Raw genomic sequence first — 18,647 nt, forward strand, 5'->3', positions numbered from 1 at the left:
ACTTTATTTTGGTGCAAAAAGTTTTTTAAAATCTTTGCATAGTTTGTTCATAATACATATTTTTCATGAACTTTTTGAAGGCCTCTCATGTCTACATTTCAAAAAGTTTTTACCAAAATAAACTTAACTTTTAATTCCATTTCCCATGAACTCTAAAGTACCCTCTTATTCACATTACCTTATTAAATATCATTTTTTAAGTCTTGCTTTACAAAGAAGCTAGCATTGTCTATTTTAGTAAACCTAAGTTTACCATCGCTTTTACTGATTGATGGCTCATTTTTCTTTTTCTTGTCTGATGGATGTCATTTTCTTGATTTCTCTGTTCCTAGGGATGTCTCAATGCTATTTGCCTTCATTAGTTTGCTCATTATGCTTCCCAGTTGGTGGATTATATCTTCCTGGCTGGTTTGGGGAATAATTCTATTTGTTTATCTGATCATTCGAGCCTTGAGATTATGGAGGACAGCCAAACTACAAGTGACCCTAAAAAAATACATTTTCCATTTGGAAGATATGGCCACAAATAGCCGGGCTTTCACTAACCTTGTGAGAAAATCTTTACGTCTCATTCAAGAAACTGAAGTCATTTCCAGAGGATTTACACTGTGAGTTCATTTTTATTTTATTTTTCAAATGATTTTTTCTACTAAATAGTTCAGGGAGACTATTACCTGTTTACATCTCCATGTTGTATTTATAAGGAAAAATGGGTTTTTCTTTAGCACTTGTTAAAATCCATTAACTGCTAAGTGAAGAAATAAATAACACTATATAGTATATTTGATATATATGAATGAATCTGTTCATCTACTTTGACAAGCCAAAGTACTTGGAGAATCCAGATTATTCCATATGTTGCCATGTAACTATGTAAGATATATAGAGAGAATGCATGGCACTGAACCTAGCATGCTGTAGTTGCTCAGTAAATGTTGATTGTCAAAGGCCTTCATCCCTCCATTTAAATGATAGCTGTGCCTGACATGAATTCATTTTGAAACATCTCAACATCTATTAATAATACTCTTCAGGTAAATATTAGGAGATACTAAGCCACTGAAACTCAGCATATCATACAAATAGTGATGTTTCACATTCCTTTTGGAAATTAAATATCACCAGTCTAGCTGTAAGTATGTTAGAAGCTACAAGATATAGTGGTTCCCTATTCCGTTTTAAAAAGGAAAGTTACATTTATTGAGCACCAACTATGACCCATATCCTTTGCTAGGCACTTCTGCATACAACTAAAGGCACACATTGTAATTGATAGAGTAAATACTCAGACCCATTTCATCAACCTTCTAAAGCCTGTTTCCAGTATGCTAGGCTGCCTGCCAAACACTAACACGGACAGCTGTACTGCAGTATATTTAAATGATTTACATAACCTTTGTAATCTATAGGTGGGAGAAAGTAAGTAAATGGGGAAAAATAATTATTGCTTTTAATGAGCTATATCTGGAAAAGCGAGAGTGAAAAACCTTCAGTAGTCATCATCGCATCCTTCACTCTGCTGTGCTCTAGAAAAAAAATAATCTGAACATAACAACTGTATCTGCAAACTCATGGCGCAGAGGCATGAAGAATCTCCAGCAGTTTTCTTGTTCTTCAGTGTGTTGTGTTCTACACAACAATTCTGAGTATTTAAATAATACAAGGTGTAAGAGGGCTTAACTTCTGCTCAACTCTAAAGCAACCCATGGCGTCTGCTGATTTTGTCCTCCTCTTAGGTTAAGTCCGCCTGTTGATGAAGGATAGGAGACTGCAGCAAATTTTGAAAGTTAAAAATTAGTAAGAGCTCCTTTTCATTCTTTTTTTTTTTTTTTTTTTTTTTTTTTTTTTTTGACAGGCAGAGTGGACAGTGAGAGAGAGAGACAGAGAGAGAAAGGTCTTCCTTTTGCCGTTGGTTCACCCTCCAATGGCCGCCGCTGCAGCCGGCGCACCGCGCTGATCCTGGCAGGAGCCAGGAGCCAGGTGCTTTTCCTGGTCTCCCATGGGGTGCAGGGCCCAAGCACCTGGGCCATCCTCCACTGCACTCCCTGGCCATAGCAGAGAGCTGGCCTGGAAGAGGGGCAACCGGGACAGAATCCGGCGCCCCAACCGGGACTAGAACCCGGTGTGCCGGCGCCGCAAGGTGGAGGATTAGCCTATTGAGCCACGGCGCCGGCATCCTTTTCATTCTTAAACAGCATTTCGCTGAGAGGACTAAGTAAAGTGGCTCCACTCTTTGTCTAACTTCTGCTTGCAGTTCGCTGCCTCTTGTCATTTCCCTCTTTTACCCATATTATGGAAGTGGCATGGAAAGGTAAAGTGGGTCAGTGAGACATGATTTACCTCCAGATGGTGACTTTCTACCTATTCAGATAGCAGATAGGCAGAAGAAGTATTGGAAGAAACTATGCTTTGTCTCTAAGTGGACAATGTATTTTTAAAAATTAGGAGAAATAATAGATTTTAAAACAAATTTTTTAGGATTTTTGGCTTCTAAACTTGATTTAATAAAGTAGAGCACAAGCAGTCATGCTGCATATTGTCATCATGAGTGCTGCTTTGTTTCTGCTTCAATTTGTCCTCTCTGGCAAATAATTTAACCCTTCATTGCCTCCTTTCTTATATTTGAAAATAAACCTGTCAATCACTGTTCTTTCGATGCTTGAATGTATTTTTGTTTGGTTTCATAGTTTTAAATTTTTGAATTGGAAGTCTTGTCTTAGAGATTTGTTGCTATAGTGAGTGTAGGAAATTTATAAATGCCAATATTTTATTTGGTTATTGGGAGAAGGTACTGGTTAGGTGAAAAAACTATTATCCAGTAGCTGTGTACTATTGAATCATGTGTACTTTCAGTTATACATGAATACATTCTGTGTAACTGTTGCAAATAGATTCTGTTCATCAATCTTAGGGAAAGTGCCATGAAATGTGCTTCCTCTTGAACAGTGTGAGAGTAGCTCTGCTGCTGCATAGTAATCCTTACTTTGCCTTTCTACTTGCATTCCCCTGTTGGCCACTGGTCCTGTTATCTTTCTGCGTCCCCTACTTCATTTTGAGTAGGTAAGTGCCAGTGGCAGCAGGTGGGTAAGTAATTTTGCCCTACTTTTCTGAATGTACAGAATGTATTGTTATATGTAGTATTTGATTGTTCTGTACAAGTGACCAAATATATGATTATTGAGCATATGTAAATATATATTAAGAATATAAATTTTTTATAATTAAGCCCTTCAAACATCCTGTATATATATATAGATTTTGAGAGCTGAATGTGAAATACTTCCAGTGTAGTATATTTCAGCGAGTAGAGTATCTGCATAAAAAGATGCAAACTCTTACATATTCTTACATTTCTATTATATCTCAACTAAAATTCATTGTTTCTGCATATCAGAGGAAGCCTTAACTCTTGTGAGATTTTCATCTTTCATATGTCTTCTTTTTACTGGTGGCTATGTGCATATCAAGGAAATAAGTGGCTATTTGTAAGACATGAGTGGGATACTTATAAGTACTTTCTAATGTAAGTTTAGAAAAAGACATTTTTTTCTAAGTTTAATAGAATTGTGGATTTAGGAAACAAATGCTTTAGGACACCTGTACAGTTGTATCACATTTTACTTTTCAAGTTTGCTTGACAGGGTCAGTGCTGCTTGCTCATTTAATAAAGCTGGACAGCATCCCAGTCAGCATCTCATCGGTCTTCGGAAAGCTGTCTACAGAACTGTCAGAGCCAACTTTCAAGCAGCAAGGCTAGCTACCCTATATATGCTGAAAAAATATCCTTTTCTGTCTGTCCATGAGAATAAGCCATGTTTCCAGAGTCCTGACTATAGATACTGTAGTTACATCCTGTACATGTGAACTATAAACTAAGATTGCCTGTTTTGAAACTAATTTCCATCATCACTTTTATTTTAAAACTGGAAATACATTCCAAGAGGAATGACAATAATAGACAGGAGGAAGTTCTTCTGCTCTTGTGTGGCTCATTTGTAACAAGGAAAGGACTGGAAGTGCCTCCCTTCACTGACCCAGAGAATAAAGTCAGAAGAGCCTGGATTTCCTAGGTCTGGCATTTTCAAAAATTACTCACTATGGCACATTTGCATCATGGCATAATTTGCATCATGGTAATAACCTGGCAACAGGAAATCTTTTCCCCTTCAAAAACCAGGCTTTAGAGGCAGACCGACTTACATTCAAATCTTGGCTCTACCAGTTACTGCCTAGCGAACCTTAAATAGTTTCTTAACCTCTTTGTACTTTGCTACTCATCTTTAAAATAGCAATAATAACATAATCTTCCTTACTGTGTTTTTGTTAGAGCATATGAGTTAATGCCTGTAAAATGATCAGTGTCCAGCCTATAAAAAGAAGGCAAAGAGTGCATGACACAATAAGTATGTCACTTAAATTTACTTAATCAGGAAATTGGTTCCATTAGCTAGAAAACAAAGGTATATAAGATCTTTGTTTTGATAAAGATTCATAAACAAGTTAAATTGTGAATAAATGAAGGGCAAGAAAATTACACTATACCTTCAGTATACTAGGTGTTACGGCACTGATAATTATAGTGCTTAAAGTTTACAAAATATTTTGTATTCTATCATCATATCCTACACAAACCTTCCTAGCTACATTGTCTTTTCTGTACTTTATGAGAAAATAAAAATAAAAGTCAAGTGACTTGCTCAGTGTCACACAACTAGTAATATGTTGTATATTGACTATAGGACTTAGAACTTGAATCTCTCTCTCTCTCTCTCTCTCTCTCTCTCTCTCTTCTCTCTCTCTCTCTCTCTCTCTCTCTCTGTATATATTTATTGTGCCATACTACCCCTTTGAAAATGGAGAGAAAGCATTTTAGTTCTTGTTAAGAATTTGTGCATTCAGTTTCTCCACTGCCTGCTACTTTGTGACACACTCCTCTAGGTGCTGGGAAGACAGAATAAATATGTGCACTACCCTCTTAGAGATGTCTGAGTACGATCAATGGGTAAGCCAGTGCTCGTCATAGAGCATAAATGCCCAAAGTGCCTTCCAACACAGCAGGACAACATGCTTAGCTTATGGGGTCAGACAAGGCTTTCAGGGAGGTGATACCTGAACTGACCCACAAAGAATGAATACAGGTTGGTCATAGGAATAAAAGTCTTTCATTCCATGACAGTGCCATCTGAACTGCAAGTAGTCATTCAGTAACTATTCACTGAAGGTAAACTCAGTGCTGACTAATATGCTAGTCACTAGATATACGATGGCAAATACAACAGACATGGTCCCTGCTTCATGGAACTTACCATACAGTGAGCAGTAGGAGAATGAGGGGGACAGCCTGACAAAAATTGCACATTATACTAGTCACTTTTCTAATATTGAGGGCCCAGCAGTGGATAAAGTAGTGAACACCCTTGTTCTCTTGGGCCTTATCTTCTAGTGGATGAGATAATCAGTTAAAAGTGAACAAATAAGATGTCCAGTTATAATAGTTACTATAAAAGGAAAAAATAACAGCAGTAGGCTAGAGAGTACTTCATGTGATGCTGCTTTTGATGGGACGACAGGGACCTCTCTCAGATTTGATTGATGAGGAAGATCTGAGAGAATATTCCAGTTAGATGGATTATGGATTATAGAGATCTGGACAGGAATGTGTTTAGCATGATTGGTATACATAAAGAAGAGCCTCAAGACAGGAGGCCAGATTGTAGTCTCAATACAAGAAATTTTAAGGAATCAAAGTAAAAAATAATCCACCAACCACTTATTTGAGAAGACCAGTAAGATACGTAAACTTTCATATACCTGATCAAAATAAAAGGCAGGTTTATAAGATTAGTAATGAGAATACAACTGTAACCGTAGGTGTGGGAGACATTAAAATAATTATAATAGTGTAGTATATGAAACTGTGGTAGCAAATAAGAAACTCTAAGGGGAAATAGTTCTGTCCTGTCAAAATACAAACTGACACATGTGATTTAAAAAATACTGTTTTGGGGCCCACGTTGTGGTGCAGCAGGTTAAGCTGCTGCCTGCCTACAACGCCAGGATCACATTTGAGCTAGTTCAAATCCTGGCTGCTGCACTTCAGATCCAGCTCTCTGCTAATGTAACTACTAAAGCAGCAGAAGATGGCCCAAGTACATGGGCCAAATCCATCCACATGGGAGACACTGATGGAGTTCCTGGCTCCTCTCTTCAGCTTGGCCCATTCTTGACTGTTGAGGACCTTTGGGGAATGAACCAGCAGATGAAAGAGCTCTCTCTCCCTCTCTTCCTCTCTCTCTCCCCACCCCCAACTCTGCCTTTCAAATAAATGAATAAATCTTTTAAAAATAAAACAAAAATATCCTATTTTAAAAAGAAAATATCGGGTTACATGCAAACAAAATATGGGTAACTATTATAAAAGATAATTACAGTTTTTTCATTTCACTCATTTTATTTTCTTAAGATTTTTTGCATCTTTAAAATTTTTATTAATATAAAAAAACAGATTTCTTAGGTACAGCTCTAAGAAAATAACTAGACTTCCCTACCCCTCCAAACTCTCCAATCTCCCTCCTTCATTACTTTCTTTTTCCCCCTTTGTTTTTACAAAGACGTATTTTTAGTTAACTCTATAGTCACAGGCTTAATTCACCACTAAACATAATAATCAGCAAATAAAAAGCAAATGAAGACCACCGTTCCACAGGAATATAAACGAGGGCTAAAAACAGCAATCACTCAGATGTCCATTTCATTACTATACAGTTTTTAGTATTCTATGTTAACTGCCAGATTACAAAGTTCTTGACACTACTGTGGAATGATCTCTAAGTTGTACTGAGTGAAAAAAATAGCAAATGCACAGAACAGTGTTTATAGTACCCTTCCATTTGTGCCTAAGAGACTGTATATATGTGGAAATAACTAAGTGTGTTTGTGTTTGCACACACATATGTGTACATACCTGTTGACTATGTACTTACCTCCAGCTACATGTTAATATTTGTGTTTGCTTTTACATATGTATGTATAAAATACCCTGAAGAATATAGAAGGTATTAGTGACAGGGTTTGCCCTTGCCTTTGGGTAAGAAAAGTGAGTGGTAAAGAGGTAGGGATGGGAAGCAGTTTTCACTGCACCCCTTAATATCTCATGAATTTTGAATCCTGGGAATGTGCTATCTATTCAAAAACTAAATGAATAAGAAAAAGATTACCTGGTCCAAATGTTTTTAAAAATTATTCATTTTGGAACCTGCACTATGGTGTAGCAGGTAAAGCCACTACCTGCACTGCCGAGATCCCTTATGGGTGCTGGTTCAAGTCCCAACTGCTCTTCTCCCAGTGCAGCTCTCTGCTATGGCCTGGGAAAGCAGTAGAAGATGGCCCAAGTCTGTGGGCCCCTGCACCCTCATGGGAGACCTGGAAGAAACTTCTGGCTCCTGGCTTTGGATGGGCTCAGCTCCAGGCAGCCATTTGGGGAGTGAACCAGCAAATGGAAGACCTCTCTGTCTGCCTCTCTGTAAGTCTGCCTTTCAAATAAATAAATCTTTGAAAAAATTTATTTGTTTGTTTGTTAGAATTTATTTTATTGAAAGGCAGGGAGGCAGAGGAAAAGAGAGAGCAAGTTCCCATCTAGTGGTTTGGTCTCCAAGTGCCTGCAACAGCCAAGACTGAGTAAGGCTGAAGCCAAGAGCCAGGAGCTCAGTCCAAGTGTTTCACGTGATTGGCAGGGACCCGACTACTTGAGCCACAACCTGCTGCCTTCCAGGAAACTGGGATGACCAGGGCTCAGACTTCAACATCTCAAGCCACAGCTTAGCCACCATGTCAAACCCACCCTGAGATGATTTTATTTTTTAAAAAAATAAAGAGTATAGAAAAGGTTAAAAAAAAAAAAAAGTCAAGGAAGCCTGTGTTGTGGTACAGAGGTTAAGCCATAGCTTGTGTCCCATATCAGAACGCCAGTTCAAGCCCCAGCTACTCTACTTCCAATGCAGCTTCCTGATGATGCATCCTCGGAGGCAGCAGATAACAGCACAAATGCCTGCCCGTGCCTGTGTAGGAGACCAGGATGGGGTTCCAGGCCCCTGACTCACGCCCGACCTAGTCCTGGCCATTGCGGCCATCTGGGGAGTGAGCCAGTGGATGAAAGACCTCTCTCTCTCCCTCTCCCTGTCTTTCTATCTGCCTTTCAAATAAATCAAGACTATAGAAAGAACTCCCCTAAGTTATTGTATTCATAAAAATACTATAGTCTCAGTATCAAAATATGATGTATTACAAAATAAAAGCTAGACTGTCTCATAAGTAGAGATGTAAAATAGATAGAATATAAATTTAATATGGCACAATTATCAAAGGATGATTACAAAATGACCAAATAGGACCAGCGCCGTGGCTCACTAGGTTAATCCTCCACCTGCAGCGCCAGCAACCCGGGTTCTAGTCCCAGTTGGGGCACCGGTTCTGTCCCAGTTACTCCTCCTGCAGTCCAGTCTCTGCTGTGGCCTGGGAGGGCAGTGGAGGATGGCTCAAGTGCTTGGGCCCTGCACCCGCATGGGAGACCAGGAGGAAACATCAGGCTGCTGGCTTCAAATCAGCACAGCGTGCCAGCCGTAGCAGCCATTTGGAAGGTGAACCAATGGAAGGAAGACCTTTCTCTCTGTCTCTCTCTCTCACTGTCTAACTCTGCCTGTCAAAAAATAAAAATAAATAAAAATAAAAAACAAAATGACCAAATAGGATCTTGCTTAGAAATATAAATATGGTTCACTATCAAAATTTTTTAGGTATAATTTTTCACAAAAACAATTAAAAAGAGAAAAATCATTTTTATAGCTATCGATATATGACCACGAGGAAGAGGAAACAACAGTATTTTATATAGATAGAATATGCTTAGTACTTCACAAGTGTCCCATAAGATATCTGAGGTATTAGGTTAATACTTGTACTTAAGGATCAGGCTTTTAGCCTAGCAATTAAGATGCCTCTGATTTCTTTGGGAATAGCTGGATTTGATTCCCAGCTCTGGCTCCTGATTCTAGCTGGTTAGCTTCCTGTTAATGAAGACCCTGGGAGGCAGTAATGATAGCTCAAGTAATTGGGTCCCCACCAACCACATGGAAGACAAGGAGTGAGTTCCCAGCTCCTGGCTTCGGATCCAGTCATTATGGACATTTGTGGAACTGGATGGGAGTGTGCTCGCTCTCTCTCTCTCTCTCTCTTTCTCTCTCTCTCTCTTTGCCCCCACCTCGCTCTCTGCCAGTCAAATAAATTTTAAAATACTTGTGTATTAGGTTTAAGACTAATTTCTGTTTAAAAACTGATACAAAGCTCCAGCAAAAGTTTACAATAAAGATTAGTAAATAATTTTGAACAATTTTACTGTACCTTTTAAACTTTAATGAATAGGCTTTGTTGATTGCCTTAACCTAATTTAACCTACCCCCTGAACTCTGAGAGTGACAATGTAACCAACTACATCTGTGTGGTGCCTTTTAAGGAGCTGGGCCTTGGACTTAGTGAAGAGCAGATTTCAGAAGAGGAAGCAGATAATCTTACAGATGGTTTCAGTCTGCCTGCATTGAAGGTAATCCATTTGTGAAAGTAAGAGCTAAGAAAAGAGATGGGCGTGGTTTGTTCCTGTGCTTTCTGAATGTACATGGTGCACCATGCTCCCCTTCATTTGCTGCTGTGTACTGCCATTATAAATGCCTTAGTAATATTTGTGACACTGTCTTTAAAAACTGAGAGCATCATAAAGGTCAGATGAGAGGATCTTTATATTTGGATTTCAGAATACTTACAGTTCTTATTATAGGAAATGCCTTCGAGTTTGGAGATAGGTGCGTTTAATAGTAACCAATGAGTGATTTTAAACTCATTTGTTTCAACAAATATGGATAAAGCATTTTAGATATACATCTTTTCTTGGAAAATTGCCAAAATTCTTGTTTAAAACAAGAATTTTTTTTTTCATATATTAAAAGGCACATAAAAGGATACGTTTGACTACATAAAAACTAGAATTTGTGGAGCTGGCATTGAAGTGCTGGTTCGAAGCCTGGCTGCTCCACTTCCCATCCAGCTTCCAGCTAATGTGCCTGGGAAGACAGCAGATGACGACCCAATTGTTTGGACCCCTTTTACCCCTATGGGAGACACAGATAGACTTCATCGCTCCTGGCTTTGGCCTGGCCCAATCCCAGCTATTATGGCCTCTGGGGAGTAAACCAGCAGATGGAAGATATTTCTGTCTATCTCTCTGTCTCTCCCTCTCCATTACTCTGCCTTTCAAATAAGTAAAAATTAAACTTCTAACTCCAGGGGCCAATGCTATGATAGTGGGTTAAGCCGTCACCTATAGCACTGGCATCCTATGTGGCACTGGTTCCAGACCTGGCTGTTCCACTTCCTATCCAACTCCCTGCTAATGCGACTGGAAAACAGCAGATGACAGCTCAAGTCCTTAGGCCTCTACACCCATGTGGGAGAACTAGAAGAAGCTCCTGGCTCCTGGCTTCGTCCTGGCCCAGCCCCGGCCATTGCAGCCATTTGGAGAGTGAATCCGAGGATGGAAGACCTCTCTTTTTGTCTCTCCATTTCTTTCTTTGTAACTCTGCCCTTCAAATAAATAAAATAAATCTTAAACAAAATAAAAAGGGAAAAAATAAAACTTCTCACTCCAAATATCACATAGTACCTTACATACAAACAACCAAAAAAAAAAAATGCCATGATTTATAACAGAGGGCTGGAATTTTTTCTGTATAAAGAAAATGGATATCTAAAACCTGTAGAAGATTGATCAGGTGTATGAACTAGTGGTTCACAAAGAAAGAGTACAAATTGCTAATAAATACAGTTTTCCACCTTAGTAATGAAAGAAATAGCAATAACAAGTTAGCCATTTTATCAATGAAGATTCAGGGAGATATCACACATTGGTGGTGAATCTATAAACTGATTCACTTTAGCCGTGAATACCAATCTTTGCAAACATGTGTACCCCTTACGACAACAACCTTACCTTCAAAGATATACCTGAAGTATGTTCATGATATTACAACAGCAACAAGTATTAGAGTTAAGCTAAAAGTTCAATAAAGTGGAATTGATAATCATTTATGTTGCAAAAACTTGATGAACTACTTTGGAATTAGTACTAGAAAAATATTGAAGAAAAATAACAGAATAACATAAATTAAAATCAATTATAAAAATCATACACTAAGATCCAAGTTTTATATATATGTATTTATTTAAAATTTATTACATTTATTTGAAAAGCATAGTTACACAGAGAGAGAGAGCGAGCGAGCGAGAGCTATCTTCCATCCACTGATATACTTCCCAAATGGTCACAACAGCCTGAGATGGGCCAGACCAAGGCCAGGAACCAGGAACTTCTTCCAGGTCTCTTATGTGGGTACAGGGCCCAAGGACTTGGGCCATCTTCTGCTGCTTTCCAAGACCATAGCAGAGAGCTGAATCAGAGCAGCCAGGACTCAACCCAGCACCCGTATGGGATACTGGCATCATAGGAAACAGCTTTATCCAAAACACTACAACGCTGGCCCCCTAGTTATATTTTTAATAAGTCAATCCAAATTTTTTAACTTCTATTTAAGTATTTAGCAAGCTATACTTAGATATTTCTCTGCTTCCGATCTTTAAAACTTTGCTTGATAGTATGAAAATCAATGCCTGTGTAGTTGACACCACTTATAAAGATCCATTTTGTTTTGAGAATGTATTAGTATCTACATCTGTTAGATTTTCCATATAAATGGATCTCTCTTTTGAGAGAATTTTCTTTTAAAATTTAACTTAGAAAATCCATTTAGTTTTTTATCTGGGTATAATGGCAACTGTTCACAGTGGCAATATACAGTATTTGAACAGTACAGGGACTTTAGCCATTTATAAACTCTGTAGATCTCCTCAAGGTAAAGTTTCTTTCAGAACCTAATAATACTGGTAGCAACACAGTTACTGAGTTTATAGATTAGCCATATGTCAAAATAAAATAAGTAGGGGCCAGCATTGTGGCATAATGGCTTAAACCACTGAATGCAATGCCAGCGTGGGAACACCAGTTTGAGTCCTGGCTGCTCTACTTCCTGTCTAGCTCTCTGCTGATAGGCCTGGGAAGCCAGTAGATGATGGTCCAAATATCCTGCCACCCTCATGGGAGACTCAGAGGGAGTTTCTGGTTCCTGGCTTCTGCCTGGCCCAGTCACAGCTGCTGTAGCTATTTAGGGAATGAACCAGCAGATAGAAGATCTGTCTATCCCCTCGCTTCGTTTTCTTTTGCTCTGCCTTTCAGATGAAAAAAAAAAAAAGGCAAATTATAGCCTGGTTTTAAGGGGAAATTTGCATGTATTATATATACATGCTTACATACATACTTTTTTTTAAAAAAAAGATTCATGTTATTTACTTGAATGGGAGAGTGACAGAAAGAGAAGGAGAGACAAAGAGAGAAAGAGATCTTCCATCTACTGGTTCACTTCCCAAAAGGCCACAACAGCCAGATCTGGGCTGGGACAAAACCAGGACCCTTGAACTCCAAGGTCTCCAACATGGGTGGCAGGGCCCAAAGTACCTGGGCCATCTTGTGCTGCTTTCCCAGGTGTATTAGTAGGGTGCTAGGTGGGAAGTGGAGCCGCCAGGACTTGAATCAGTGCTTATTTGTTGGTGTTGCAGGTGGCAGCTTAACCCTCTGTGCCACATTGCCAGCCCCTGGAAAACATGTTAAGCAAAAAGGATCCAGTTCTAATTAGCATCACTGGGAATAGGCAGGGGAAGACAATAAAAGGAAAAAAGTTTCACATTTTAAGTGGGTCACATCAGCTGCCATGTAAAAAAAAGAAAGAAAATCAGAAAATCACCTAATGTTAATAACTAACTCTATGCCAGGCACTGGGCCAGAAAATGTTTAATCCTTTGGAGGTAAGCATTGTGATTATCCCAGTTTAATTAACACAGAAACAATTCTTTGTTTAAGACATCAATAGTCAAGGGATGAAGCTAGAGTAAAACCTGGATAGTCTGACTGTATCAGTCCACTTTTCCTCTTTGCTGCTTGTACTTAAGCTAGAACACAATTCAGGATTTGGAAACAATAACTAAAGCATAAAGAAACAGGGAACTCACTGAGATATCTTGATGAGTAAACAAAGCTTAATTTAAAAGTGAACCGAGGCCAACGCTGCGGCTCAATAGGCTAATCCTCCGCCTTACGGCGCTGGCACCCCAGGTTCTAGTCCCGGTCAGGGCACCAGATTCTGTCCCGATTGCCCCTCTTCCAGGCCAGCTCTCTGCTGTGGCCAGGGAATGCAGTGGAGGATGGCCCAAGTGCTTGGGCCCTGCACCCCATGGGAGACCAGGAGAAGCACCTGGCTCCTGCCATCGGATCAGCACGGTGCGCTGGCCGCAGCACGCTGGCCGCAGCGCGCCGGCCGCGGCGGCCATTGGAGGGTGAACCAACAGCAAAGGAAGACCTTTCTCTCTGTCTCTCTCTCTCTCACTGTCCACTCTGCCTGTCAAAAAAAAAAAAAAAAAGTGAACTGAGTAAATATCATAATTCTTTCTCTAAGTCCTTCTTAAAGAATAATAGCTATTAACCATTTTTTGGGCACTTTTTATTTAATTTATTTGAAAGTCAGAGTCATAGAGAGGGAAAGAAACAGAGGGAGATCTTCGATTAGCTGATTCACTCCCTAAATGGCCACAGTGGCCAATGCTGGGCAAGGTTTGAGCCAGGAGCTTTGTCCAGGTCTCTCACATGGGTGCAAGGGCTCAACCACTTGGGCCATCTTCTACTGCTTTCTCAGGCACAATAGCAGGGAGCTGGATTGGAAGTGGAACAGCTGGGATGTGAACCGGCACCCAAATGTGATGCCGGCACTGCAGATGGCAGCTTAACCTGTTATGCCATAGCACCAGTACCAGCAACCCCTTTTTATAGGTAAGTCCAAAGAATATTCAGGCCAAATATTTGAGCTCCTGCTAGCCACATGGGAGACCCAGAAGAAGCTCCTGGCTCCTGGCTTCAGACTGGCCCCGCCCTGTGAACTAGCAGATGGAAGATCTCTGCCTCTCCCTCTCTGTAACTCTGCCTTTCAGGGTCTGGCATTGTGGCATAGTGTGTAAATCTGCTGGCAGCATTCCATATGGGCACCAGTTCGAATCCCAGTAGCTCCACTTCCGATCCAGGCCCCTGCTACTCATGTTGGAGACTCAGAAGAAGCACCTGGCTGCTGGTGGCCACCTTGGGGGTGAACCAGCAGGTGGAAGATCTCTCTCTCTTTCTCTCTTTCTTGTTCTCTCTCTGTAACTCTTTCAAATACATATAATAAATCTTAAAAAAAAAAAAAAACTCTGCCTTTCAAATAAATAAGTACATTTTTAAAGAATATTCAAGGTCAAATTTTTAAAGTCAGAGCTAATATATAAAGTCTTCAATTTTTTGCATTAAAAATCTTGCCAATTGTTCTTTGGAAAAAAATAAGTACTATTAGGTGGTATATTTCCTGTTTTAAAAAAATAAACAACACATTGTGGAAATGCTTTAAATCAAACTTTTCTATTTGCCTGTAAACTGTGGTTATCACCTTACCCAGCTTCCCTTCTCTAAAGAATAAACAGTTTAAAAAAATTCTGAGTTTTAGTCAGTTGCAGAATGTGTCAATGATTAGATAATAAGTTAGTCTTAAACAGTTGTAAACTATGCCAACTTGATTTCTTTCAGTGCCTTGTTCCAAAATGCAGGAATCATATCATCCCTGTTAATATTTTCCCTCAATGCCAATCTGTCAAAAGATTCTGTGGCTTCTACTTTTGCAGTGTGTCCAGAGTCCAGCTACATCTCACCTCTTACACCACTAACCACTGTGGTCCAAACTATATTTTTTTTAAAGATTTATTTATTTTTATTTGAAAGGTTGAGTTACAGAGAGTCAGGGGCGCAGAAAAAGAGAGAGAGAGAGAGAGAGAGAGAGAGAGAGAGAGGTCTTCCATCTGCTGGTCCACTCCCCAATTAGGCACAACGGCCAGAGCTGGGCCGATCCGAAGCCAGGAGCTTCTTCAGAGCCTCCCACGCGGGTGCAGGGGCCCAAGGATTTGGGCCATCTTCTGCTTTCCCAGGCTGCAGCAGAGAGCTGGATTGGAAGTGGGGCAGCCAAGATACAAACTGGCGCTCATATGGGATGCTGGCACTGCAGGCGGTGGCTTAACGTCCTATGCCACAGTGCCGACCCCAGTCCAAGCTACATTACTCTCTCCTGGATTATTGCAGTAATTTTCTTAAAAGATTTATTTATTTATTTGAAAGAATTACAGGCCGGCGCCGCGGCTCACTAGGCTAATCCTCCGCCTTGCGGCGCTGGCACACCGGGTTCTAGACCCGGTCGGGGCGCCGGATTCTGTCCCGGTTGCCCCTCTTCCAGGCCAGCTCTCTGCTGTGGCCAGGGAGTGCAGTGGAGGATGGCCCAAGTGCTTGGGCCCTGCACCCCATGGGAGACCAGGATAAGTACCTGGCTCCTGCCATCGGATCAGCGCGGTGCACCGGCCGCAGCGCGCCAGCTGCGGCGGCCATTGGAGGGTGAACCAACGGCAAAAAGGAAGACCTTTCTCTCTGTCTCTCTCTCTCACTGTCCACTCTGCCTGTCAAAAAAAAAAAAAAAAGAATTACAGAGAGAGAGATCTTCCATCTGCGGTTCACTCCCCAGATTGTTGCAATAACCAGGACTGGGTCAGGCCAGGTACAGGAGCTTCTTCTAGGTCTCCCATATGGTTGGCAAGGGCCCAAACACTTGGGCCATCTTCCACTGCTTTTTCCAGGCCATTAGCAGGGAACTTGATTGGAAGTGGAGCAGCTGAGACCTGAACTAGTGCCCAGATGGGATGCCGACATCACAACCAGTGGCTTTACCTGCTGTACCACAATGCCAAACACTATTATAGTAACTTCCTAACTGCTCTTTGTTTCTACGGTCATCTTCCCATAATCTATGAAACAGCAGCCACAAGAAACCTTTTAAAGCGTGAATCAAGTCATGTTACTCTTAAACTCAGGTTAGCATCTAAGTAATGGCCATTATAGCGTAATTGGAATCTATAGTATCTGAATAGTTATGTCCTCTTTTTCTTGTCTGCCAACTTGTGTTCACATAAGATTGTTTTCTCATGTGTTTATTTTGTTGCAGTCTTAAATAAGGCTGTATCTGGGTAAATCCTTTGCTGACTGGATTCAGGATGGACCTTAAGAATAAGTTTTATAGTCTCTCATGCCTGATATTCCTAGCTTATTATCAGTCTTAGACTAACTCTTAGGCCAAGATAATGATGTAATTTTGAACCCCAAACTGGGTGCATCTGTAACTCATTTCTTTAGATTTATGAATATCAGTCTTGCTGTCTTCTTTTCTCTGGTGTGAATGGTTTTTGTTTTTTAATTCATGCAGGAGGATTTACTTCTGATGTATCTCATTCCATCAACATTTCCCATCTGGGCTAGAACCGTGCTAAATTATGTATTAGTGCTATCTGCTGTATTAGAATCAGAAGTTCCTACATGCCGTGACTGCATAATTCGATACAACATTCTTAACTAATCTTAGAGCTAGCTCAAGCTCAGCTATATTCATTATTTAGGATTAAGTGAAAAATTTAAGCCAGAAGTTAAGATAAATAAATTGGTGCTTTGTTTTGAATGTTGACCAATAATTATTATTGATCTAATCCTTTTGTTGTTGTTGTTGTTAGGTTTTGTTCCAGCTCTGGGTGGCTCAGAGTTCAGAGTTCTTCAGACGGTTAGCCCTGTTACTTTCTACAGCCAACTCACCTCTGGGGCCTTTACTTGCTCCAGCACTTTTGCCTCATCATATTTTATCTGATGTGACTCAAGGTCTACCTCATGCTCATTCTGCCTGTTTGGAAGAGCTCAAGCGCAGCTATGAGTTCTATCGGTACTTTGAAACTCAGCACCAGTCAGTTCCCCAGCGCTTATCCAGAACTCAACAAAAGTCAAGAGAACTGAATAATGTCCACACAGCAGTGCGCAGCTTGCAGCTCCATCTGAAAGCATTACTGAATGAGTAAGTTGAGAAGCCATGTAAGTAAATGTCCTCATGATTAGCAAGCATCATTCTTGTGCCATTGTGGTTGCTGGCTTGTGTACTAGCTAGAAAAGCAGAAGCAAATTGAGACATGCAACATCAACAGTGGCTCATAGCTACAGAAGTAGCAGAGAAACAATGATCTGTAGGTACTATATTTGGAGGGGTCATGTGGTTTTTACTTTTCCTCATTCAACATAAAACCTAGAAAGAGAGGACAAAAGCAGCTGTTCATTATCTTTGAGAGCTGAAACAGAGAGAGTTGTGAAGAATGAGCTGCTTTTAACTGTTAAGGGAGGGCTCTTCACCTGGAACCTGAGAAGCACCTGGCAGCACTGGCACAGTACAAGAGACATTGTTCTGTATAGTTACAGAGTAATGTATTGGTGTTTTTCTAAATAAATTATAGCAAATTTAGAAATTTTCCTGTAGCACAAGTCAAGCTTCTGGGCTCCAGTTGAATAGTAAAATATAAAATCCACATTTATATTCATTGACATTTTACTTTACATGTTATTGTTGGTACTCTAATTCCCAAATTTTAATGTCCCATTTAGGTACACCTTTATCAATTGAAAATATTACTTTTGTATATTTCTACATGAAATTTAAAAGTTGAAAAATTGAATAAAGGTATATAATACCTGAATGTAATCATTTCCAGTGAATATTTTCTCTGACAGGTAAATATTTATAATGTAGAGCTAGATCATATTGTGTTGGTAATCAGGACTTCCCTAAGAAATTAATGAGCTCATAGGATTATAGTTGATGTACTTGATCCTGAATACCAGGCAAGAAGCAGAGGGAAGGCAGCAATTAGTTTTATAAAATAAGAAAATGAGTTAAAAGAATTTACCATATCTGTAAAATGAAAAAAGCTAGTTTAACTGGAATGAGGGCGGATAACATGTCCAAGGGTCAGAACAAAAGAACAGAAAGACAGTTTGAAAAGATGTTTCTGGGGCAAGCATCCCATATGGGCAACTGGTTCGAGTCATAGCTGCTCCACCTCCGATCCAGTTCCCTGCAAATATACCTGGGAAAACAGTGAAAGATGGCCCAAGGACGTACCCTGTACCCACATGGGAGACCCAGAAGAAGCTCCTGGCTTCACATGGCACAGTTCCAGCCATTGCAGCCAGCTGGGGAATGAACCAACGGGTAGAAGATCTCTTTCTCTCTCTTCTCTCTCTCTCTCTCTCTCTCTAACTCTTTCAAATAAATAAATAAATCTTTATTTAAAAAAAGAAAAAGGAAATGTTCCTACCCATCAGTTGAAAACCTGAAATAGGTTAGGACAGAGGCAAGTGTTTGGTCTAATATTTAAGCCTCCAGTTGGGATGTCTGCATCCCATATCAGAGTACCCAGGTTCAAGTCCCAGCTCCACTCTTGCTTCCAGTGTCCTGCTGATGCAGACCCTGGGAGGCAGCAGGTGATGGCTTAAGTAGTTGGATCCATGCCACCCACATGAGAGACCTGAATCAAGACTCTCACTTTAGCCTAGCCTCACCGAG

At 40.2% G+C, this 18,647-nt stretch overlaps 1 protein-coding gene across 32 annotated transcripts in view; it reads left to right on the top strand.

The window, feature by feature from the left end:
- The window catches only part of VEZT (vezatin, adherens junctions transmembrane protein), a 90,703-nt gene that overhangs the window by 55,162 nt on the left and 16,894 nt on the right, over positions 1-18,647 (top strand). For 16 of the 32 annotated variants that reach the window (XR_016216942.1, XM_070052715.1, XM_051845768.2 and 13 more), the window contains 4 exons: positions 333-608; positions 3,642-3,779; positions 9,448-9,595; positions 16,777-17,108. Coding sequence is in view for 29 of the 32 variants with exons in the window: in XM_070052715.1 (XP_069908816.1) it covers positions 333-608; positions 3,642-3,779; positions 9,448-9,595; positions 16,777-17,108 (894 nt within the window). In the remaining 3 variants the exon portion in view is untranslated. Of the gene's footprint in view, positions 1-332; positions 609-3,060; positions 3,085-3,629; positions 3,780-7,085; positions 7,523-9,447; positions 9,596-16,776; positions 17,109-18,647 lie in introns of those variants that run through there. The other 16 variants (XR_016216941.1, XR_016216940.1, XM_008256901.4 and 13 more) reach the window with 3 other exon arrangements.

Source organism: Oryctolagus cuniculus, chromosome 11 (assembly GCF_051225735.1).
Source record: "Oryctolagus cuniculus isolate XC-2025 breed Fujian yellow rabbit chromosome 11, ASM5122573v1, whole genome shotgun sequence".
Lineage (NCBI taxonomy): Eukaryota > Metazoa > Chordata > Mammalia > Lagomorpha > Leporidae > Oryctolagus > Oryctolagus cuniculus.